Source organism: Ranitomeya variabilis, chromosome 6 (genome assembly GCF_051348905.1).
Source record: "Ranitomeya variabilis isolate aRanVar5 chromosome 6, aRanVar5.hap1, whole genome shotgun sequence".
NCBI lineage: Eukaryota > Metazoa > Chordata > Amphibia > Anura > Dendrobatidae > Ranitomeya > Ranitomeya variabilis.
In genome coordinates this window covers 549,694,558-549,720,529 of record NC_135237.1, presented here as the reverse complement: position 1 = coordinate 549,720,529, position 25,972 = coordinate 549,694,558, and the positions used below count along the sequence as shown (strand labels likewise).

Below are 25,972 nucleotides of genomic sequence, written 5' to 3'. Positions count from 1 at the left end.
AAATGGCAATATCCAGGAATGGGCCAAGAATGGTCCTCCCAGCAAAACAGGGCCCAAGAACTTGCTTCATGGCCTATTTATCTCCTTGGTCCTCATGTGTGTGATGGCCTTGAGGGCATCAAGGATTCTTACATTGGGGGCTGTGATTGTATTTGAAGACATCAACCATTGGGGAATCATAAAACAGCCCAACAGTGTCAGACAGCCACAAAAATAAAGTTTTGACTCCTATTTCAACCCCTACACAACATGAAATTGGAGGAGAGAAGATCTTCCACCTTGTGGAGGGGAATCGGAGGAGTTTAAGGTTTTTAGGGGGGAGAGGAGGTTGAGACTCTTGTCGTTTTTCACCGCAGCTCCGATAATTTTTTGAAAAGTGAGTGGAGTTTAGATAAGAAAGGTCAAAGCTGAGAAAATTCATTATAATTAATGCAACAAAGATCCCTTGAATTATAACTGATGTGTTCTCCGGTCTTTGTCTGGAGAAACATGCCTGGTGGTGGTCACAACTGTTGAAAGAGTGGGCACTCCACAATGAATTTGACACATAGTTTTTCATACAACCTATCGGTGAATTTGTAGGTAATAGAGAGATGTGTTCGGATTCCCATGTTTTGGCCAAAGTAATGATCACCTACAAAGAGCATCTCTGGAGGACCTGTCCTGTCCTCTATTACACAGATACCCCATTGATATAATTGGTCAGTGTGTAATGACACAAAAACTGCACATTTTCTGCCACATCAGAGCTGATCGCTGGAAATCTCAGGATCACTTTGTGATCAGATTATTGTAAAGGAACCTTTTTTAACAAGAAAAGAGGAGAACTTTAAGATAACTGGGGTCACCTACTTATTTGGGGGTACTTTACTTGAATAGTAGGCGTAGAGACACATGGGCCAATAAGCATGGCCGCCATCAGGGCTTACTGCCCTTACTGTTATGTGTGGTCCGGTAAGCAGAAGTAAAGAGGGGGAGACCGGGTCCCAGGGTATAATAATAGTGTGCCGATGCAGGGGGCGTTTCTTGGAGCTCCACTGAACAGCCATGCAGCTCCAAGTGACTTCCTCCGCCTCTTCTGTGATTTGCTGGTGACGGCGAGTACGTGATAGCATATCCACTGGCAAATACGCGTGCCACTCTCCTGGACACTAGAAGTGTAGCTGAGCCTGCAGGGGATCACCAGAGGTAAGTGTGAAAACTTTTTATTTTTTTAAGCAAATGGGCTTGTGGGGAGACCAAGTGATGATGCATTGAGGGTGGGGGGATGGGGTGCAAATAATGATGAATTGGATGTGGGGGACAGCAAATCATCAAATGAATGTGCTGGATGGCAGACAGCAAATGATGTCTTGAGGGTGGAGGACTGGAGTGCAAATGATGACTTGAGATAGGTAGAGAAAATAATGATAAAATTAGGGGCGGGGGACTGCAAATGATAATGCATTGAGGATGGGGGACAAAAAATGATAATGAATTGAGGGTGGGGAAGAGCAAATGATGCTGAATTGAGACTGGGGGATGGGTTAGAGTAAATGATTATGAATTGAGGGTGAGGGTGGTAGAGAGAGAGGAGGTGACATAATTATTATTATTATACATTTTTATAGCGCCATTTCTTCCATGGCGCTTTACATGTGAACGGGGCAAATATAGAAAAGTACAATAAACATGAGTAAAACAAGGCACACACAAGTACAGGAGGAGACAGGACCCTGCCCGTGAGGGCTCACAGTCTACAGGGGATGGGGGAGGATACACTAGGAGAGGGTAGAGCTGGTCATGCAGTGGTTCGGTAGACTGAGGATCATTGCAGGTTGTAGGCGTGCCGGAAGAGGTGAGTCTTCAGGTTCCTTTTGATGGTTTCCGTGGTAGGCGAGAGCCTGATGTGTTGGGGTAGAGAGTTCCAGAGAATAGGGAAAGCATGGGAGAAGTCTTGGATGTGGATGTGGGAGGAAGAGATGAGAGGAGAGTAGAAAAGGAGATCATGAGACGATCGAAGGTTGCATGTAGGCAGGTACCGGGAGACCATGTCACAGATGTATGGAGGAGTCAGGTTGTGAATGGCTTTGTATGTCACTGTTAGTGTTTTGAACTGTAGCCTCTGGGCAATAGGAAGCCAATGAAGGGCCTGGCAGAGAGGAGAGGCTGGGGAATAGTGGGGAGACAGGTGGATTAGTCAGGCACCAGAGTGTAGGATGGATTGGAGTGGTGCCAGAGGGCTAGAGGGGAGGCCAGAGAGTAGGAGGTTGCAGTAGTCAAGGCGGGAGATAAGGGCATGTACTAGTGTCTTTGTGGTTTCATGGTCAAGGAATGCACGTATCCGGGAAATGTTTTTGAGTTGGGATCAGCAAGAGGAGGCAAGGGCTTGGATATGTGGCTTGAAAGAGAGGGAAGAGTCAAGGATCACCCCGAGGCACCGAGCATGCAGGACCAGGGAAAGTGAGCAGCCATTGACATTGATGGATAGGTCGGATGGAGGGGTAGAGTGAGGTGGGGGAAAGATGATGAATTCTGTTTTGTCCATGTTCAGTTTTCAATGAATTGAGGTGGAAGGGGGTATGCAAATATAATGAATCACCGTCCTTCCCTAAGCATGGCTTTATAGGGATGTTTAGGGCAGACAGGGTGACTTTACATCTACCTAGGGGTCTCCACTTCCCCCTTCCCTAGTGTTCGGCTACCTTCCCTTCATCCCTTCGTGTTGTACTTATTCTTCCCACACTGTGCATGACAGTATTCAGCAGGGTAGTGTAGTAGTTGGGGAAAAAGTGGGGAATGTGCTCGGGAAGCAGGGCTCCACATAACTGTGTTATTTTCTGCAGAGACAAATCCTGGCTGTAAGAAGTGATGGTGGTCTGCGCTGGATAAATAAGAAAGGCAAAGATGAAAGATTTCAACGAGAGACATAATCAGTGAGTCAGTGTGTTACCTGTACACTTACACTATACACTGTATACTATATACAGAGCACCTGTGTCTAATGTCACCAGTGATCACTGAATTACCTGTACACTATACACTATATACAGAGCTTCTGTGTATAATGTCACTGATGATCCCTGTATTACCTGTTCAACGACACTATTACCTGTACACTTGACAGTAAATACAGAGCTCCTATGTATAATGTTACTGGTTTTCACTGTATTACCTGTATACTGACAATATATACAGAACTCCTGTGTTTAATGTCACTGGTGATCCCTGTATTACCTCTACACTATATATAGAGCTCCTGTGTATGATGTCACTGATGATTCCTGTATTACCTGTATACTGACACTATATACAGAGCTCCTGTTTATAATGTCATCAGTGATTATTGTATTACCTGTACACTATACACTATGTACAGAGCTCCTTTGAATAATGTCACTGGTGATCCCTGTATTACTTGTACACTGACAGATCTCCTGTGTATAATGTCACTTATGGTAAAATTAGTATTGTGTTTTTTTACTAATGATCAGTATTGCAGTATTCGGTTATTATGAAGTGGTAATATGTGGCAGTATTTGTTCCTTGTATATGGAAATATTGATTTAAAAAAGAAAAAAAAATTGCAACACATTTCCTTAAAGAAAAATAAATAAAAATATACCTAAAAAGAGTATTGAGCATTTTAATAAATCTTTATTAGTGTCTACCTTGTCCGGGTGGCGGCTTAAAAAATAATTTGGCCAAAACAAAAGCTGATGGCTATGTATGTCATATGGTTTTCGATGGGAACTTTTAATGTGTGATTGGTGAAGAGTTGGTGCTGAAGTGGAGTTATTCCAAGAGTGGGCGGTTGGACTGCGGAAGGATCGAGGGTGGAGGTGGAGCTGTGGTGGAGCCTGGGCAGAGTCTCAAGGGGGCCCGAAAATGTTGCCAGCATGGGGCCCTGAAATCCCTGGTGACAGCCCTTTCGATATGTGTCTCACCCATTGGGAACACTTGTCCAGGTCACCGTTATCCTGTTCCTCACAGATACCCCGCTCAGAGTCTGATATGGGAGAAGACTGTAGAAATGCTTCACCTTGTCCCCAAGGGCCTCTGCACAGAGGACACAGAGGTGACACACGGCCCAGGTTAAAGCGGACATTACCCATCCTGTCACTGACACAAACCTCTCTTGTGGTACAAGGACCCCGGCTTCTCATTCAGAGCAAAGTCACAATGATCTGCAGCCACGGAGCTCAGGTTATTACAATTCCATGTGTCCGGGAAAATGAGACATGAGAAATATTTCTCCGTCCTGTCTCGTAAATCTGCAAGACGACACCAAGACTCTTCCTCAAGACAACCTGGAGACAGACGGAGGGAAGGAAAACATCCGCAGATCAGATCATAGTGAGGAGGAAGAGGAGAAAGTATGAAGGAATAAGGGAGGGGAGAAAGGGCGGACACAAACATCTGCACTCCAAGTGTCAGAACCCTGCACCCCAAGTGTCAGTGTCACTATCCTGCACCCCAAGTGTCAGTGTCACTATCCTGTACCCCGAGTGTCAGTGTCATTATCCTGTACCCCCAGTGTCAGCGTCACTATCCTGTACCCCCAGTGTCAGTGTCATTATCCTGTACCCCCAGTGTCAGTGTCATTATCCTGTACCCCCAGTGTCAGCGTCACTATCCTGTACCCCCAGTGTCAGTGTCATTATCCTGTACCCCGAGTGTCAGTGTCATTATCCTGTACCCCCAGTGTCAGTGTCACTATCCTGTACCCCAAGTGTCAGTGTCACTATCCTGTACCCCAAGTGTCAGTGTCATTATCCTGTACCCCAAGTGTCAGTGTCACTATCCTGTACCCCAAGTGTCAGTGTCACTATCCTGTACCCCAAGTGTCAGTGTCATTATCCTGCACCCCAAGTGTCAGTGTCATTATCCTGTACCTCCAGTGTCAGTGTCATTATCCTGTACCCCCAGTGTCAGTGTCATTATCCTGTACCCCCAGTGTCAGCGTCATTATCCTGTACCCCGAGTGTCAGTGTCATTATCCTGTACCCCGAGTGTCAGTGTTATTATCCTGTACCCCCAGTGTCAGTGTCACTATCCTGTACCCCAAGTGTCAGTGTCATTATCCTGCACCCCAAGTGTCAGTGTCATTATCCTGTACCCCGAGTGTCAGTGTCATTATCCTGTACCCCCAGTGTCAGTGTCATTATACTGTACCCCCAGTGTCAGTGTCATTATCCTGTACCCCGAGTGTCAGTGTCATTATCCTGTACCCCCAGTGTCAGCGTCATTATCCTGTACCCCCAGTGTCAGCGTCATTATCCTGTACCCCGAGTGTCAGTGTCATTATCCTGTACCCCAGTGTCAGTGTCACTATCCTGCACCCCAAGTGTCAGTGTCACTATCCTGTACCCCCAGTGTCAGTGTCACTATCCTGTACCCCGAGTGTCAGTGTCATTATCCTGTACCCCCAGTGTCAGTGTCACTATCCTGTACCCCAAGTGTCAGTGTCATTATCCTGTACCCCAAGTGTCAGTGTCACTATCCTGTACCCCGAGTGTCAGTGTCATTATCCTGTACCCCCAGTGTCAGTGTCATTATCCTGCACCCCAAGTGTCAGTGTCACTATCCTGTACCCCAAGTGTCAGTGTCATTATCCTGCACCCCAAGTGTCAGTGTCACTATCCTGTACCCCAAGTGTCAGTGTCATTATCCTGTACCCCAAGTGTCAGTGTCATTATCCTGCACCCCAAGTGTCAGTGTCACTATCCTGTACCCCAAGTGTCAGTGTCATTATCCTGCACCCCAAGTGTCAGTGTCACTATCCTGTACCCCAAGTGTCAGTGTCATTATCCTGCACCCCAAGTGTCAGTGTCATTATCCTGTACACCAAGTGTCAGTGTCATTATCCTGCACCCCAAGTGTCAGTGTCACTATCCTGTACCCCAAGTGTCAGTGTCATTATCCTGCACCCCAAGTGTCAGTGTCACTATCCTGTACCCCAGTGTCAGTGTCATTATCCTGTACCCCAAGTGTCAGTGTCACTATCCTGCACCCCAAGTGTCAGTGTCAATATCCTGTACCCCAAGTGTCAGTGTCACTATCCTGTACCCCAAGTGTCAGTGTCACTATCCTGCACCCCAAGTGTCAGTGTCACTATCCTGTACCCCAAGTGTCAGTGTCACTATCCTGCACCCCAAGTGTCAGTGTCAATATCCTGTACCCCAAGTGTCAGTGTCATTAACCTGTACCCCAAGTGTCAGTGTCATTATCCTGTACCCCGAGTGTCGTCATTATCCTGTACCCCAAGTGTCAGTGTCACTATCCTGTACCCCAAGTGTCAGTGTCATTAACCTGTACCCCAAGTGTCAGTGTCATTATCCTGTACCCCGAGTGTCGTCATTATCCTGTACCCCAAGTGTCAGTGTCACTATCCTGTACCCCAAGTGTCAGTGTCACTATCCTGCACCCCAAGTGTCAGTGTCACTATCCTGTACCCCAAGTGTCAGTGTCACTATCCTGCACCCCAAGTGTCAGTGTCACTATCCTGCACCCCAAGTGTCAGTGTCAATATCCTGTACCCCAAGTGTCAGTGTCACTATCCTGTACCCCAAGTGTCAGTGTCACTATCCTGCACCCCAAGTGTCAGTGTCAATATCCTGTACCCCAAGTGTCAGTGTCATTATTCTGCACCCCAAGTTTCAGTGTCACTATCCTGTACCCCGAGTGTCAGTGTCATTATCCTGTACCCCAAGTGTCAGTGTCATTATCCTGTACCCCAAGTGTCAGTATCAGTCCTGTACCCCAAGTGTCAGTGTCATTATCCTGTACCCCAAGTGTCAGTGTCATTATCCTGTACCCCCAGTGTCAGCGTCATTATCCTGTACCCCAAGTGTCAGTGTCATTATCCTGTACCCCCAGTGTCAGCGTCATTATCCTGTACCCCAAGTGTCAGTGTCATTATCCTGTACCCCGAGTGTCAGTGTCATTATCCTGTACCCCAAGTGTCAGTGTCATTATCCTGTACCCCGAGTGTCAGTGTCATTATCCTGTACCCCAAGTGTCAGTGTCATTATCCTGTACCCCGAGTGTCAGTGTCATTATCCTGCACCCCAAGTGTCAGTGTCACTATCCTGTACCCCAAGTGTCAGTGTCATTATCCTGTACCCCAAATGTCAGTGTCACTATCCTGTACCCCAAGTTTCAGTGTCATTATCCTGTACCCCAAGTGTCAGTGTCATTATCCTGTACCCCGAGTGTCAGTGTCATTATCCTGTACCCCGAGTGTCAGTGTCATTATCCTGTACCCCGAGTGTCAGTGTCATTATCCTGTACCCCAAGTGTCAGTGTCATTATCCTGTACCCCAAGTGTCAGTGTCACTATCCTGTACCCCAAGTGTCAGTGTCATTATCCTGTACCCCAAATGTCAGTGTCACTATCCTGTACCCCAAGTTTCAGTGTCATTATCCTGTACCCCAAGTGTCAGTGTCATTATCCTGTACCCCCAGTGTCAGCGTCATTATCCTGTACCCCAAGTGTCAGTGTCATTATCCTGTACCCCCAGTGTCAGTGTCATTGTTCTGTACCCCAAGTGTCAGTGTCATTATCCTGTACCCCAGTGTCAGTGTCATTATCCTGTACCCCGAGTGTCAGTGTCATTATCCTGTACCCCGAGTGTCAGTGTCATTATCCTGTACCCCGAGTGTCAGTGTCATTATCCTGTACCCCCAGTGTCAGTGTCATTGTTCTGTACCCCAAGTGTCAGTGTCACTATCCTGTACCCCAAGTGTCAGTGTCATTATCCTGTACCCCAAATGTCAGTGTCACTATCCTGTACCCCAAGTTTCAGTGTCATTATCCTGTACCCCAAGTGTTAGTGTCATCATCCTGTACCCCCAGTGTCAGTGTCATTATCCTGTACCCCGAGTGTCAGTGTCATTATCCTGTACCCCGAGTGTTAGTGTCATTATCCCGTACCCCGAGTGTCAGTGTCATTATCCTGTACCCCGAGTGTCAGTGTCATTATCCTGTACCCCGAGTGTCAGTGTCATTATCCTGTACCCCGAGTGTCAGTGTCATTATCCTGTACCCCGAGTGTCAGTGTCATTATCCTGTACCCCCAGTGTCAGTGTCATTGTTCTGTACCCCCAGTGTCAGTGTCATTATCCTGTACCCCGAGTGTCAGTGTCATTATCCCGTACCCCGAGTGTCAGTGTCATTATCCTGTACCCCGAGTGTCAGTGTCATTATCCTGTACCCCGAGTGTCAGTGTCATTATCCTGTACCCCGAGTGTCAGTGTCATTATCCTGTACCCCGAGTGTCAGTGTCATTATCCTGTACCCCCAGTGTCAGTGTCATTGTTCTGTACCCCCAGTGTCAGTGTCATTATCCTGTACCCCGAGTGTCAGTGTCATTATCCTGTACCCCCAGTGTCAGTGTCATTATCCTGTACCCCCAGTGTCAGTGTCATTATCCTGTACCCCGAGTGTCAGTGTCATTATCCCGTACCCCGAGTGTCAGTGTCATTATCCTGTACCCCGAGTGTCAGTGTCATTATCCTGTACCCCGAGTGTCAGTGTCATTATCCTGTACCCCGAGTGTCAGTGTCATTATCCTGTACCCCGAGTGTCAGTGTCATTATCCTGTACCCCCAGTGTCAGTGTCATTGTTCTGTACCCCCAGTGTCAGTGTCATTATCCTGTACCCCGAGTGTCAGTGTCATTATCCCGTACCCCGAGTGTCAGTGTCATTATCCTGTACCCCGAGTGTCAGTGTCATTATCCTGTACCCCGAGTGTCAGTGTCATTATCCTGTACCCCGAGTGTCAGTGTCATTATCCTGTACCCCGAGTGTCAGTGTCATTATCCTGTACCCCCAGTGTCAGTGTCATTGTTCTGTACCCCCAGTGTCAGTGTCATTATCCTGTACCCCGAGTGTCAGTGTCATTATCCTGTACCCCCAGTGTCAGTGTCATTATCCTGTACCCCCAGTGTCAGTGTCATTATCCTGTACCCCTAGTGTCAGCGTCATTATCCTGTACCCCGAGTGTCAGTATCATTATCCTGTACCCCGAGTGTCAGTGTCATTATCCTGTACCCCCAGTGTCAGTGCCATTATCCTGTACCCCGAGTGTCAGTGTCATTATCCTGTACCCCCAGTGTCAGTGTCATTATCCTGTACCCCCAGTGTCAGTGTCATTATCCTGTACCCCCAGTGTCAGTGTCATTATCCTGTACCCCGAGTGTCAGTGTCATTATCTTGTACCCCGAGTGTCAGTGACAGTAAACGTTGCTAAGCCCTGTCCCTTGCTTACGGGTGAGACACCAGGACAGGGCTCGGTCAGATGAGTAATGCTCTTTAGAAATCCGATATTCCAGATTTGCTATGGTCAGGTCTTTGTTGATAACGACGTCATTGCTGTTTATGGGAAGGAATTGTTCCATGGCCGATGCTGTGGAGACATGAAATAGACACTGGAAGTGGTGAAACCATGTGAAATATGGCAGAGAGAATGAACATCGAGGACAATGGGGGCTGCTCGGCCGCCTCTGAACCTCCCCGATCCTCCCCGACATTCATCTCATTACACTCGTACCTGAAGCTCTGGTCACATTGGTGGTAGCGTCTACCTGGGGACATCCAGTAACTCTGACCGGCGTCTTCTCAACACCTGAATAGCCATGATAAGGAATATTGTTAGGTCTGCTGGCGAGGGTCACCCACTTATGGGCACAAATCACACAACGTGTCAGTCACCACCATGAATCTGTTCTCTTTATAGCTCAAATGGCTGATTTGTGCCCACACATGGGGGCCTGTGTAGTCTGTAACCAGTAGAGACATACAGATCTGCATATACACCAATGGTTTTACTGGAGGCTTTTTTCATAGTTACTGGTACCTTCACGTAGGAAAACTCGCTGAAAGCCAAAGAACAGCTCCTGAATTTCCTTCTTTGTCTCTTCACTCAAGTTGGAGGAGTAATCCGCCATCCCGAAACTCTGAGACAACAAAGAGTAACCTGCAAAGAGGAGCGCGAGGCAGCGTCAGCATCACACCAGTAGTCTGATATCAGATGGCGACAGAATATAGCGTCAACATATAACACAGAGCAGTACACACAGTACAATCACTCCCATCAGCCAAGGTAACAGGGAGCTGAAGAACCCAACTGGAAGCATCCAAAGGAAACCCAAAAATGCAAGAGGAGAACCTGCCCATCACCCCCTTCAGCAGATCCTCAAAATGTGTATCAGAAATACCTCCCCTGTATATAGTCGCCAGGCCAGACCCACCCTGAATACAGACCCCATACAACAGCTTTCTATACAGACTCCACACCCTTTGCATGTAGACCCCTGACCTGACCCACTCTGTAAAGAGACCACAGGTCAGACCTATCCTGTATACAGACCCGAGATCATAACTCCCCCCTGAATACAGACCCCCAGACCTCACCTGAATATAAACCCCATAGAAGGTCTTTGTATTCAAACCCCAGACCAGACCCTTTATATATACACGCTCGACCAGATCCCCCCTGTATACAGACTCACCCTGTGAATAGAAAGCCCAAGGCCTAACCCACCCAGTATAGAGACCCCAAAGCCAGAACTCCCCAGTAAGCAGACCACAGACCCAGCGGCATAATTAGACTCTAGTGGGCCCCAGTGCTAGATTCGGTCCACTACCCCCATTCTGATATATATGTCCCCCATCCTGGTATATTTGTCAATTATCCTGGGCCCCTTTCTGATATATACAGTATATCCCCCATCCTGGTATATATATCCCCCATCCTGGTATATAAATCCCCCATCCTGGTATATATGTTCCCCATCCTGGTATATATCCCCCATATCCTAGTATTAATATCCCCCATCCTGGTATATATCCCCCATCCTGGTATATACAGTATATCCCCCATCCTGGTATATATCCCCCATATCCTAGTATATATCCCCCATCCTGGTATATATGTTCCCCATCCTGGTATATATCCCCCATCCTGGTATATACAGTATATCCCCCATCCTGGTATATATCCCCCATATCCTAGTATATATCCCCCATCCTGGTATATATGTTCCCTATCCTGGTATATACAGTATATCCCCCATCCTGGTATATATCCCCCATATCCTAGTATATATCCCCCATCCTGGTATATATGTTCCCCATCCTGGTATATATCCCCCATATCCTAGTATGTTTGGAGCGCCCCCACACCGCCGCAGGGCCGAGGGGTACCCGGAGCCGGGCCTCTAGGTCTCAGTCCTGGGGTTGTCACGGTGGCTAGACCCGGTCCGTGGCCCTGTCTGTCAATGGGGAACGTCCGGTGCAATAAGTGGTGTGGTAACGGTGCAGGTCGCGGTAAATAACGAGGACACCAGTTTGCAGTCTCTTTACCTCTTTACTGAAGATGTTGGAGACCTCAGTCCAGAGCGCTGTTAACTGGGTTTTCAGAGACCGGCCGGTCCAACGGCACATCAGGAGTTCTCCTCACAGGTGGGAATCAGTATCTACCTTCTAGCGCTGTGTGTTGTAGTCCTTCCCTGCTGAGCTCCCGGGATAGTCCTCACAACTGTTTCTTTCTGTCTCTACTGTTCGTTCTCCGTCCTCCAGGTGATATGGTAGGACGCACCCGTATGACGGGGTAGGCCTGGAGTTCTTCCGGGACTCTAGAGTCGCCCCTCTCCCACAGCTGCCTCCGTTGTCTGCTTAGGTGTTAAGTGAGACAGCCAACCTGTAATTAGCTGTCCTGCCGTGGTTTGCAATGTACTTAAAGTCTCTTACTTGCTCGGCGTTCCGGCCACCGATTGTTTGCGCCTCAGCAAGGTGCTGCCTCTTTCAACAAAACCCCTGCTGGTATTCTCCTTTTCTGTATTCCCGTTGTTTGCTGGTTAGTTCTGCTCTGAGGAGTCTGCCAGGATCCCCATCCCTGACAGGTCCTCTCACTAGCTCTTTCCAGCTACTTCTCTCTGTCTTCCTGTCCAACCCCCAGTTTTACCAGAGTTGTGAGGAGTGGCCTACTAGATAGGACCACCCCCCCTGGTGGCCGGAGTGTGAAGTGTGGTGTGAGTGTACCTGATCAGAGAAACTCCTTAGTGCAATCAGACGTACCATAGCTCCCCATAGTGGCGGAGCCACAGTACTGCAACAACCAGGACTCTGGGGTGCTGCACTCCCCCCCGGTTAAATCCAGTACTCCGGGACTGGGAAAACAAGAACAATAATACATGTTAACAGGAAACACACAAACTTTTGAAATAGCATAACAATTGAACATAACAAGGCTTCCCTTTACGGGAGGTGAGGATTCTTGAACGTTGCAAAAGTTAGGTCATGCACAGTTTATGACTCTCAGTTCTGTGATTGAAACCGCGGGGACCCCGGGTAAACAAAGGGGCCCCCCTTTTGAAAGTTTTTGAGCAATTCACCGTCCATTACTCTATTGTCCATTTAAAAACCTGTAACAAAAAGATATATATACAACATTTTCAATTAAATAGCAGCCCTTATTAATACCTCCAAAGTTTGTAGCGGAGGGGAGTTTGATTTTGAGTGCTGCGTGTGGACCTTCGCAGCGCAGGGGTTGCTATTGGCCTAACAGGGCCCGCTATGCTTGCTACCGCTGGTGTAGTGCGCTGTCTTCTAACTACACTTCTAGTGAGTCTGGGTAGCACTGGCAGGTTAGGGCTCTCAGAGCTGCAATTATCAACAGTGGGTACAGCAGATTCACTGATAGCAGAGGGAGGATTTGCCGGTTCAATGGTTGGCATGGCATCTTCAGGCAAGGCTTGTTGAGGTAGTGGAGCCAGATGATCTGGTACCACCATTGTTTCTGGCGGGTCCGGCTGTTCAAACATTACAACAGGTACCGCAACGGCTTGGTTTATCAGCGTCCAGGACTGGGGAAAGTCACCAAGGACAGTATGGAACATTTTCTCCTTTTCCACCGGCGGGGAGATCTCTTTCAATTTATCGGGGCAGACCTTAAGGTGATCCCTGGATACCGCTGTCGAGGTCTCCCCTTTGTCCTTGCTGATGAGACAGACCTTAGTGTTGTCGAAGTCGGATGGCAAGATGGTATACGGTTCCGCTTCCCATTGGTCATCGAGCATGTGTAACCTCCTCTTCCGTTTAAGCACTTGCTCACCAGGTGACAGGGGAATCGCAGGAGCGCGTTGGTTGTAGTCCCTTTCTTGCTTCTGCCTAGCCTGGGCGAGACTTCTCTCCACACACTCTTGCACTTCGCGGTACCTTCGCTGCCTTTCTTCATCCCAATCCGCATCCGGCGAGGTATCTTCGGGTACTAGGACCCCCATGTCCAGATCAACGGGTAACCGACTAGACCTTCCTCGCATCAGGTACGCTGGAGTACAGTTGGTGGAACTTACTGGGATGTGGTTGTACATATCCACCAAGTCAGGCAACTTTGTCGGCCACAGATTCCGTTCTTCCACAGGCAAGGTCTTCAATAAATCGATTACTACCTGGTTCATCTTCTCGCACATCCCGTTGGTTTGAGGGTGGCATGGTGTGGTTCTGATCTTCTTACACCCGTACAACTGGCAGAATTCTTGGAATACTTCTGCTTCAAAGGCAGGCCCCTGGTCGGTCAGTACCTTCTCTGGGTAGCCATGGGGTCTACAAAAGTGCTGCTGGAAGGCCCTGGCGGCAGTCCTGGCCGTTAGATCTTTAACAGGCACAACCACCAGAAACCTGGAGTAGTGGTCCACGATGGTAAGGGCGTAGATATAGCCCGACCGGCTAGGTGTCAGCTTCACATGATCCAGCGCGACCAGTTCAAGCGGCCGTTTGGTGATGATAGGCCGCAGGGGGGCCCGTTGGCTGTCACGGTCCTTTCTGCGCAGACTACATGGACCACACTCCCGACACCACTTCTCAATGGTTCTCTTCATGCCAATCCAATAGAACCTCCCTCGGAGTAGCTTCTCTAGCTTCTTCCATCCGAAGTGTCCGGCTCCATCATGGTAGGCTCCCAGAACCATGGGCGCATCTCGCCTTGGCACCACTATCTGCCACACCAATTCATGAGTACGTGGGTCGATGCTCCTCCTGCACAGCTTGCCATCATGGATAAACAGCTTGCTTCTCCCCTTCCACAGCTGTTGGGTTTCTTGTGGATCATCTGGGCCAGGGTGCAACCCAGCCTGCGTCAAGAGCTCCTTCACCTGACGGACCGCGGGGTCACTATCCTGGGTTTCTGCCCATCCGTGGTGGGGCAGGGGATTCAGCGTGGCATCCGGTTGGTTCTTGTGCCTGTTCTTCACATGGTGAGAGCTCTGAGTGGCTTTGGGGCGATGGAAGGCAGGCAGCTCTACCTCTTCAAGTGCCTCCGGGTCTTCTCCCACTTCTGGTAAATTGGGCATTCGGGACAGAGCATCGGCATTGGCATTCTGGTGCCCTGCCCGATATTTGATGGTGAAATCATAGTTGGACAGCCGGGCCATCCACCGCTGTTCCAAGGCCCCGAGTTTGGCAGTATCCAGATGCGTTAGCGGATTGTTGTCCGTGAAGACGGTGAATTTCGCGGAGGCCAGGTAGTGCTTAAACCTCTCCGTCACTGCCCAGACAAGGGCAAGGAATTCCAGTTTGAAGGAACTGTAGTTGTCAGGGTTCCTTTCCGTGGGACGGAGTTTCCTGCTGGCGTAAGCGATCACTCTTTCCTTGCCGTTCTGGACTTGAGACAGCACGGCTCCTAGTCCCACATTACTGGCATCTGTGTACAGCACAAACGGTTGGTCGTATTCGGGGTAAGCCAGTACCTCTTCTCCCGTCAGCGCCGACTTCAAGCAGGTGAAGGATTCCTCCAGCTCTTCGTTCCAATCGAAGGGGGTTTTCCTCCCCTTGGTCTTCTTTGGTTGGCCCACCAGCAGATTTTGCAAGGGTGCGGCCTTCTTAGTGAAATCCTTAATGAATCTCCGGTAGTAACCTACCAACCCGAGGAACTGCCGGACTTCGTGGAGGTCACTAGGCTTTGGCCAGTCCTGGATCACTGTGACCTTGTCGGGGTCTGGGGCCACTCCTTCAGCGCTCACCACATGGCCCAGGTACTGCACTTTAGGTTTCAGCAGATGACACTTGGACGGTTTCACTTTTAGGCCGAATTTGGACAAGGCTTCAAACACCTCGGCCAGGTGCTTCAGATGGTCTTCGTAGGTTTTAGAGAAGACTATGACGTCATCCAGATATAGCAGCACGGTTTCAAAGTTCAGGTGTCCCAGGCAGCTCTCCATCATCCTCTGGAACGTTCCGGGAGCATTGCACAATCCGAAGGGCATGTAGTTGAACTCACAGAGGCCCATTGGCGTCGTGAAGGCCGTCTTCTCTTTGTCCGCCTCCGCCACAGGAACCTGCCAGTACCCACTGGTGAGATCTAAGGTAGAGAAATAGTTAGCAGATTTTAAAGCAGCCAGAGACTCCTCTATCCTGGGCAGTGGGTATGCGTCCTTATGTGTAATGCGATTCAACTGTCTGTAATCAACACACATCCTCATTGTACCATCTTTCTTTTTAACGAGGACTAACGGAGCTGCCCAGGGGCTACAGCTGTCTCTCACCACCCCAGCCTCCTTCATTTCCCGCAACATGTCCTTGGCACACTGGTAATGAGCTGGGGGTACAGGGCGATATCTCTCTTTTATGGGTCGATGATCTCCCGTGGGGATGTGATGTTGGATCCCTTTCACCTGCCCAAAATCTGAGGGGTGTTTGCTGAATACCTGCTCGTACTCGTGCACCACCCTGTAAGCCCCCTGTATTTGATGAGATGGGGTAGAGTCAGTGCCCACATGCAATTCCCGACACCAATCTTTCGAGTGCTCAGCAGAACCTTTGTTCTCCGCCGCGTTTGACGGGACCAAGGGTTCAGGTGTCTGTATTACACTATTATTGACAGTGAACAGTTTGGCGAGCGTAGTATACTTGGTTAGGTGGACCTCTTCCTCCCCACAATTGAGGACACGTACGGGCACTCTCCCCTGTCGGACATCTACCACCCCCCGGGCTGTCAGAACAGTAGGCCTATTGTCTGAATATACAGGTTCTACCAAGGCCTGGTAGTCCTTACCCCTGAGGCCTATGGCTGCTCGACACCATATTAACATTTCACTCTTGGGGGGTATCGCGATGGGGTTTGAATCACTTACAGTGACACGACCAATCTCACCACCAGTCAGCTCTACCTGCTGTCTTTGCATCAGAGCTCTGATTTCCTTCTGCAGGGCACGTTGCTCACTGTGGCCAGCGTTTTCTGCCACCTGTTGCAACAAAACAATCACTTCTGCAAGACAATTTTCTATAACATTAGTACCAAGAGTCATCATGGGATTACATTCTCGACGATCAATATCTACAATCACAATCCCTTGGGCTTTCAATTCCACCCGCCCCACTTTGATGGTGACCTCCTTATACCCCACTTGTGGCAACGGCTGACCATTACTGGCGATTATGGTGAAATCATCATCAGGGCCACGAGTAATATCAGCGTCCTCCCAATACCGTTTGTAGAGCACGTAAGGTATAGTCGTCACCTGAGAACCGGTGTCCAGCAAAGCATTCAAGGGGATTCCATCAATCACTACAGGGAGAACTGGTCGTCCTCCAATATACTTGGTTCTCCAATGCTGCGGGCCTGTCCGTCCTACTCCTGGGGGTTGGCCCTTTGCCCCAGGGGTTGCTCGTTTAAAGGACAGTACCTTGCAAGATGGCCCACCTGGTGACAGCGGCGGCAGATGGGTCGTCCATCCTGGTGGAAGCGATCGTCGGGCCGGCTCCTGGTCGGCGGAGTCCTCCTCTGTCGCATCCAAGGGACATCCTCTGGGCTGGAAGCCAACTGGATCTTCTCTTTGGGGGCCTCCTGTAGGGACTGCACCGTCCGGGCCAGGGCAGCAACGCTCTTGGTTAGTTCTTGCATCTGGAGACGAAGTCCTGCAGGGGAGTCGTCCTCGAAGCTCTGGGCGTCGGCCTCCGCGGCAACTGGGGTATCCGATGCCACCTCCTGGTGGTATGTGAGAGCGGGGCGCCTGGGTGGTACTGCGCGGCTGGGCTGTCGCTCCTGCAATGCCTGGATAGCTTTATCTTTAAACTGCGCAAAAGTCAAGTCTGGATTTTGCATGGCCAGAAAGTGCAATTGGCCCCGCTGGTGACTGCACAGGAGCCCCTCAATGAACCGCTCCTTCAGGATTTTATCTTCATCCTGCATGCTGCCGGGGTCACTCTGCTTAATGGCCCGCATCGCTTCCTGGAGATTAAGGGCATAGTCCCGCAAGCTATCCTGTGACTTTTGTTTGCATCCATAAAAAGTCAGTTTAATCTCTGTAGCAGTGCGAGTATCAAAGGTGGCTTTAAGCTTGGCAAAAATCTGTTGTGCAGTTCCTTTATCCTCAGCGGGCCAGGATTTCAATTCTCTCAGAGCCGCCCCAAAGAGTTGGCCGGTTATCATATGAACCTTCTGGGGCTCGGTTAGGGGATAGAACTCGAGCAGGCTGCAGAGCCCTTCTTTAAAGTCAGTGAACGTATGCGCCTCCCCAGAGTATCGTGGGAGCCAGGCCGCTCCGGGCAGGTAGGGCATGGAGAAGGGCATTATGGCTTTTGCATTAGCGGCAGTGTCCGACTGGCTGATGGGGGCAGCGGGTTCTGCGGCAGTCAGTGGTGGTATTAGGGCCGCGGCTTCGCCCGCTGCGGGGACCGGAGCTGCCCCTGCGTCCGCGGCTGCGACCGCCACCTCCTCTCCTCCCGACTCGGACATGGCCGTCCCTTCCTCCCACTAACCTGCTGGAGGTTGGAGTTCCTCTTCCGGGATTGGCGCCTCACCGCGCTTTCCGTTCCGCGCTTCTTTTGGCTGATCCCGCCCACGTAGCTAAGGCTCCTCCCTCCGCGCGCGGCAATGGCGAATTTTGGCGGCAAATGGCACAGCACAGTCTTTTCAATAAAGTACGGTCCAAGCACAATAACTCACAGTTCCAAGGCACACATGACCTGATTCTTCAGGCTTAAGTAAATCCTGTTCGTGACGCCAAGTTTGGAGCGCCCCCACACCGCCGCAGGGCCGAGGGGTACCCGGAGCCGGGCCTCTAGGTCTCAGTCCTGGGGTTGTCACGGTGGCTAGACCCGGTCCGTGGCCCTGTCTGTCAATGGGGAACGTCCGGTGCAATAAGTGGTGTGGTAACGGTGCAGGTCGCGGTAAATAACGAGGACACCAGTTTGCAGTCTCTTTACCTCTTTACTGAAGATGTTGGAGACCTCAGTCCAGAGCGCTGTTAACTGGGTTTTCAGAGACCGGCCGGTCCAACGGCACATCAGGAGTTCTCCTCACAGGTGGGAATCAGTATCTACCTTCTAGCGCTGTGTGTTGTAGTTCTTCCCTGCTGAGCTCCCGGGATAGTCCTCACAACTGTTTCTTTCTGTCTCTACTGTTCGTTCTCCGTCCTCCAGGTGATATGGTAGGACGCACCCGTATGACGGGGTAGGCCTGGAGTTCTTCCGGGACCCTAGAGTCGCCCCTCTCCCACAGCTGCCTCCGTTGTCTGCTTAGGTGTTAAGTGAGACAGCCAACCTGTAATTAGCTGTCCTGCCGTGGTTTGCAATGTACTTAAAGTCTCTTACTTGCTCGGCGTTCCGGCCACCGATTGTTTGCGCCTCAGCAAGGTGCTGCCTCTTTCAACAAAACCCCTGCTGGTATTCTCCTTTTCTGTATTCCCGTTGTTTGCTGGTTAGTTCTGCTCTGAGGAGTCTGCCAGGATCCCCATCCCTGACAGGTCCTCTCACTAGCTCTTCCCAGCTACTTCTCTCTGTCTTCCTGTCCAACCCCCAGTTTTACCAGAGTTGTGAGGAGTGGCCTACTAGATAGGACCACCCCCCCTGGTGGCCGGAGTGTGAAGTGTGGTGTGAGTGTACCTGATCAGAGAAACTCCTTAGTGCAATCAGACGTACCATAGCTCCCCATAGTGGCGGAGCCACAGTACTGCAACAACCAGGACTCTGGGGTGCTGCACTTATATCCCCCATCCTGGTATATATGTTCCCCATCCTGGTATATACAGTATATCCCCCATCCTGGTATATATCCCCCATATCCTATTATTTATAACCCCCATCCTGGTATATATATGCCTGCCATCCTTTTATATTTGTGAATTATCCTGGGCCCCTTCCTGGTATGTATAGTATATCCCCCATCCTGGTATATATCCCCAATATCCTGGTATATATATCCCCCATCCTGGTATATATGTTCCCCGTTCTGCCGTTCTTTAATGTATAGAAAAAGATAAACCATTACACTCATCTTCCCTCCGCTCCCCCACCACACGGCGTCCTCTTCTGAAGCCGACATCTGACTTCAGCGAGCATGCGTCGGGAGCACATGGCATCACTGCCATGCGCCCCCAGTCATGTGTACGCCGACGTCAGCTGCTGGTTTCTGATTGGCTGGCAATGTGTATTGCCAAGCAGAGACCCGACCGGCCTGATTATATAAATTCTCAGACATAGCCTATAAGTCTTCATACAGCGGCTTTGCGATCTCCACATGTAGAAAAGTTCCCCCTTAGACACCCAGTCAGAGGCCTCTCACCTATCCAAATCAGCTCTCCTGCTTTGCACTGATGAGAGGCAATACCCTGAAACACTTGTCTGCTTATGGAGTTTCTGGTTTGGATTCTTATGACAAGTCATATGGCATGGCTCCTTAAAGGGTCAATATTGACTTTTAGAATTGCTCCCTGCAATAGGCGGTGCTTTCTTTCTGAAGAGGCTACAGTATTTGCATATTTAAATTCACAGATGACCACTGCATGGCCTATAAGTCTCCTTACGCCAGCTTGGAACTATACTACTACTACTACCAGTACCACCTGCTTTTCATCACCTGCACCATCCTGAATATCTTACTTCCAGAGAACTCCTGTCCTCCTAAGAAGAAAGAGAATTTCTTCTGCTCCTGATTGGATTTCACTCCTTGGCAGATCCCATCTCCTCCCAGCCTGGACGTCTTACTCCAGTCATTAATACTACAAAGCAAGGTGTCCGGAGATCTTAGTAGAGCACATATGGTGGTGCCTTTTGGAGAAAGTACAGGAAGCCATGATTATTAAATGGGCTTACATTACACTGTGCCAAGCACAGACCATGCTAAAAAAACATAATTACATATACAAAGTGTTCAATCCCCAACATATAAACATAAATAAATGATGCAGCTCTGACTACCTGCAGCCACCACTAGAGGGAGCTCAGGAGCTAACTGCATACAGATTTATCATTGCGTTTAATGTAAAGTCAGTTTGCAGTGTGCTCCCTCTAGTGGTGACTGAAGGTAGACTTTTTTTTTTACTGTTTCTCACAATTTAAGATAAATTATTTTGAGTTCTGTATCAGAAAAATGGACCTCAAGAGCGAAAAATTGTGACCCTATTTAACAGTCTTTTCACATATGTGTCCCCAACCTTAATATATGCAGTCAGCAAATGATTTGGGTTGGAGTCTATTGGCGATGGCCGTACTCAAGCTCACCTTTTAAAGGAGCGGTACATTATTTTAGACACAAAGTACTAATGTTCCCTTTTGCTAAGTGTAGGCTGGTTTATCCTCATGGAAATCTGGAATCATTACACAAATGTCCAGACTGTTTACTTGTTTTCTTGCAGATCTTAATGAACTTCTAATTAAATTCAGCATTGTTCCCGGAGTCAGGAATGTGCTCATATCCTGCACCATACACAACGCAGATCGATATGTTTCCAGCTCTATACCATAAGCTGAGCAGATGAGGATGGTGTGCGATCTCCCGCTGCTGATATCAGGACCATGGCGGTAATTACTCGCACATCTTTGGGTCTCGTATAACGTTTTATTCCAAGATCATCAGTATTAATTCAATTTCCTGATGTTAATTGTTCCTTTAAATCTGCAATAAATCTAAACTTCATCTGCTCCCCATATGGCCCCTTACTGGTACTCAGCAAATATAGCTACCGTACATAATAACAATGTAGTATTATTATTATTATTATTATCTCCGCAAATCTGCATGGAAAAGTGAAATATTAATAATAATAATAATAATAATAATAATAATAATAATAATATTACTACTACAAATAATAATAAACATTATTATTATTATTATTAATAATTCACTCTTCCATGCAGATTTGCAGTGCAACTTACACATATACTGGTACTTTTCCTTCAACTGTGGATTTTTTATTTATTTATATTTAATTTTAGTTTTTTGTTTTGTCTTCCAAGATTCAGGTCACTATAATTACTGTGATACTAAATTGATAATTTTTTTATGTTTTACAAATAAAAACAAGAAAAGACAATAGTTTGGTGTCACCATATTCTGAGACTCACACCTTATTTCTTTCTGTCGATGGTTTTGTGTGAGCATTTGTTTTTTTTTTATGGGACGTGCTGTACATTTTCTTGATAGGATTTTGTTTTCATCACAGGGTAATTGTGTTTGTATTTTTCTACGCATTTTTCAACATTTTTTAGCAGTTTTTTACATTTATTTTATTCCTACAATTTGATCGGAACCTCTGAACTTATATACCATGCAGTAGACCCTCAGACAGTGTCACCACTCGGCACACCCGGGCAAGGGCCAGGGCCCTGGATAATCAGGGGACACACTTGGCATCGGGGACATCGGCACTTTATGAGGCCCATGTATGAAGCATAATATGGAGCCATTATATACTGTATGGAGCATTATATGCAGGCTCAGAATGGCCCAAAGGGTAACAGGGGAATCCCCGGTGGGCCCCTGTGTACATCTGGGCCCCCAACCCCACTGTATGGGCAGTACTTGGCATAATTCACTTGATTCACTCTATACATTATACTGTATGGAGCATTATATGGGGCCCATTATACTGTATGGAGCATTATATGGGGCCCATTATACTGTATGGAGCATTATATGGGGCCCATTATACTGTATGGAGCAATATATGGGGCCCATTATACTGTATGGAGCAATACATGGGGCCCATATACTGTATGTAGCATTATATGGGGCCCATTATAATGTATGGAGCATTATATGGGTCTGTTTATACTGCACAGAGCAATATATGGGGCCATTATACTGTATGGAGCATTATATGGGGCCCATTATACTGCATGGAGCATTATATGGGGCCTATTAAACTGTATAGAGCATTATATGGGGCCCATTATACTGAATGCGCAATATATGGGACCCATTATATTGTATGGAGCAATATATGGGGCCCATTATAATGTATGGAGCAATAAATGGGGTCCATAATACTGTATTGAGCAATATATGGGGTCCATAATACTGTGTGGAGCAATATATGGGGCCCATTATACTGCATGGAGCAATATATTGGCCCATTATATACTGTATGGAGCAATATATGGGGCTCATAATACTGTATGGAGGACTATGTGATGGTCATAATACTGTATGGAGGACTATGTGATACCCATAACACTGTATGGAGGACTATGTGGTGCCCATAATACTGTATGGAGGACTATGTGGTGCCCATAATACTGTATGGAGGACTATGTGGTGCCCATAATACTGTATGGAGGACTATGTGGTGCCCATAATACTGCATGGAGGACTATGTGGTGCCCATAATACTGCATGGAGGACTATGTGATGCCCATAATTCTGTATGGAGGATTACGTGATGCACATAATACTGTATTGAGGACTTTGTGGAGCCCATAATACTGGATCGAGGACTATGTGGTTCCCATAATACTGTATTGAGCAATATATGGGGCTCATAATACTGTATGGGGAACTATGACGTTTCCATAACATTGTATGGAGGACAATCTGGTTCCCATAATACTGGATGCAGGACTATGTGGAGCACATAATACTGTATGGAGGACTCTATGGTGCCGATAAGACTGTATGGAGGACTATGTGGTGCCCATTATACTGTGTGGAGGACTATACTGTCCGGTCTAAAATGATAGGTCTGCAGTCACACTGTGTGGTGCAAGGATTCCCAGGTTACTGAGCTTTAGTAGAATTTACAATAGATATCTCATTTACCATTGTACTATTCATATATTTCTCTGCTGTATCTGTGCATCATGAATCGTGGTATGTGTCCAAGGGGCCACTGAGACTCTTCCGCCCGTGTTCCGGACACGCACGGGCACAATTATATCGATAGATCTATGGTGGACACCGGATCTATTGCCCCATACAGCAATTACTCTGCCTTCAGATTTTAGGCAGGAGCGTAAGACAAATATTCACCGTATTAATCGGATTCTTAACACTACCATTGAGTGACATTGAAGTCTATGGGTAACTGAGCTCATATCTTCTGACAGCTGCCCGGACACTGATGAAGGTCGGTACATCTGTAGAGTGCCAAGGTCACTGATCGTATATTCTGGTTCAGGACCCTATGTAAGCACCAATAACGCTTGTGCCACGTTACATATTAATAGTGAGCTCGTACTGTCTAATGGGAGAGATGGTAGACCATTAATCCATCTTTTCCTGAGCTCCTGATTTTTGGCCACAGACTCAATAAAAGCTTCTAAACCAGCCTGTAAAATCCAAACGAGGCAAAATAATAAAATCCAATTTATATAATGATTTTTAGTCCGAAATACATTAATTTCAGTAATAAAAAAAGTCCCTAAAAGTGGACAAGCCCTTTAAGCACAGGGTTGCCCTCTCGCTGGAAAACCGATCAGCAGGTCGTATAATTTTACAGGAATGTGACCCATCCAGGCTGTGGCCTCGTGGAGCATTACCTTGATTTAATATCACCTGGCTCAGTATAAAGCCCTCGCAGCAGGAGTCCTGCGTACACATCTGGCGACACATGAAATATCCGTCAGTTAGTCTGGCGCCTCCGCTGGACGAGAATAGTACTGCACTGTATGCTCCAGAAATTGTATTGGCGAAGTCTGTGCGTGCAAAACCGCTGCGATCACCGAACTCTTGTCCTGATAATTAGAACATCGGCAATTAATTATCAATTACTGTTCTGCTACAATAATATCACACGGGGAGGGGAAGCTGGAGGAAAAAGCACAACAACACAACTACTACAAAGCTGCACGTCTACATCATGTACAAACGAGTCAGGAGCAGAAATCTTCCAACATCTCCTGACGAGATCAGTGGCTGCAAATAGGAATGTGTCACCTCTGGGGTATAATACCGGATGTAACTCAGGATCAGTCCAGGATAAGTAATGTAATGTACAGTTGGGCTCAAAAATTTACATACCCCGGCAGAATTTTTGCTTTCTTGGCCTTTTTTCAGAGAATATGAATGATAACACCAAAACTTCTTCTCCACTCGTGGATAGTGGTTGGGTGAAGCCATTTATTGTCAAACTATTGTGTTTTCTCTTTTTAAATCATAATGAAAACCCAAAACATCCAAATGACCCTGATCAAAAGTTCACATACCCTGGTGATTTTGGCCTGATAACTTGCACAGAAGTTGACACAAATGGGGCTGAATGCCTACTAAAGGTAATATCCTCACCTGTGACCTGTTTGCTTGTAATTAGTGTGTGTGCATAAAAGCTGAGTGAGTTTCTGGGATCCAGACAGACTCTTGCATCTTTCATCCAGCCACTGATGTTTCTGGATTGTGAGTCATGGGGAAAGCAAAAGAATTGTCAACAGATCTCCGGGAAAAGGTAGTTGAACTGTATAAAACAGGAAAGAGATACAAAAAGATATCCAAGGAATTGATAATGCCAGTCAACAGCGTTCAAACTGTGATTAACAAATGGAAAATCAGGGGCTCTGTAAAAACAAAACCACGGTCAGGTAGACCAACAAAAATGTCATCCACAACTGCAAGGAAAATTGTTCGGGATGCAAAGAAAAACCCACAAATAACATCAGCTAGGATACAGGACTCTCTGAAAAGCAGTGGTGTAACTGTTTCAAGATGTACAATAAGGAGGCACTTGAAGAAAAATGGGCAGCATGGTCGAGTCGCCAGAAGAAAGCCATTACTGGGCAAATGCCACAAACTATCTCACTTACAATATGCAAAACAGCACAGAGACAAGCCTCAAAACTTCTGGAACAAGGTAATTTGGAGTGAGGAGACCAAAATTGAACTTTTTGCCCACAACCATAAATTTTACATTTGGAGAGAGGTCAACAAGACCTATGATGAAAGGAACACCATTCCTACTGTAAAGCACGGAGGTGGATCGCTGATGTTTTGGGGATGTGTGAGCTACAAAGGCACAGGAAACTTGGTCAAAGTTGAAGGAAAGATGAATGCAGTACGTTATCAGCAAATACTGGAGGCAAATTTGCACTCATCAGCCGGGAAGCTGCACATGGGATGTACTGGGACGTTCCAACATGACAACGATCCAAATCACAAGGCCAAGTCGACCTGTCATTGGCTACAGCAGAAGAAAATTAAGGTTCTGGAGTGGCCATCTCAGTCTCCTGACCTCAATATCATTGAGCCTCTCTGGGGAGATCTCAAGCGCGCAGTTCATGCTAGACAGCCCAGGAATTTACAGGAACTGGAGGCTTTTTGCCATGAAGAGTGGGCAGCTTTACCATCTGAGAAAATAAAGAACCTCATCCACAACTATCACAAAAGACTTCAAGCTGTCATTGATGTTAAAGGGGGAAATACACGGTATTAAGAAATGGGGTATGTGAACTTTTGATCAGGGTCATTTGGATATTTTGGGTTGTCATTATGATTTAAAAAGAGAAAGCACAGTAGTTTGACAATAAATGGCTTCACACAACCACTAACCATGAGTGGAGAAAAAGGTTTGGTGTTATCATTCATATTCTCTGAAAAAAGGCCAAGAAAGCAAAAATTCTGCAGGGGTATGTAAACTTTTGAGCACAACTGTATGTACACAGTGACTGCACCAGCAGAATAGTGAGTGCACCTCTGGGGTATAATACAGGATGTAACTCAGGATCAGTAATGTAATGTATGTACACAGTGACTGCACCAGCAGAATAGTGAGTGCAGCTCT

At 47.6% G+C, this 25,972-nt stretch overlaps 1 protein-coding gene across 1 annotated transcript in view; it reads right to left on the bottom strand.

Annotated features, from left to right (window-relative positions):
* Positions 1-25,972, bottom strand: part of TG (thyroglobulin) — a 233,000-nt gene that overhangs the window by 92,299 nt on the left and 114,729 nt on the right. Inside the window, exons 24-30 of the mRNA XM_077271730.1 lie at positions 23,742-23,936; positions 19,863-20,030; positions 9,841-9,960; positions 9,535-9,609; positions 9,253-9,390; positions 4,113-4,289; positions 3,927-4,038 (exon numbers count right to left, since the gene is read on the bottom strand). Coding sequence (XP_077127845.1) covers positions 3,927-4,038; positions 4,113-4,289; positions 9,253-9,390; positions 9,535-9,609; positions 9,841-9,960; positions 19,863-20,030; positions 23,742-23,936 — 985 coding nt within the window. The remainder of the gene's footprint in view (positions 1-3,926; positions 4,039-4,112; positions 4,290-9,252; positions 9,391-9,534; positions 9,610-9,840; positions 9,961-19,862; positions 20,031-23,741; positions 23,937-25,972) is intronic.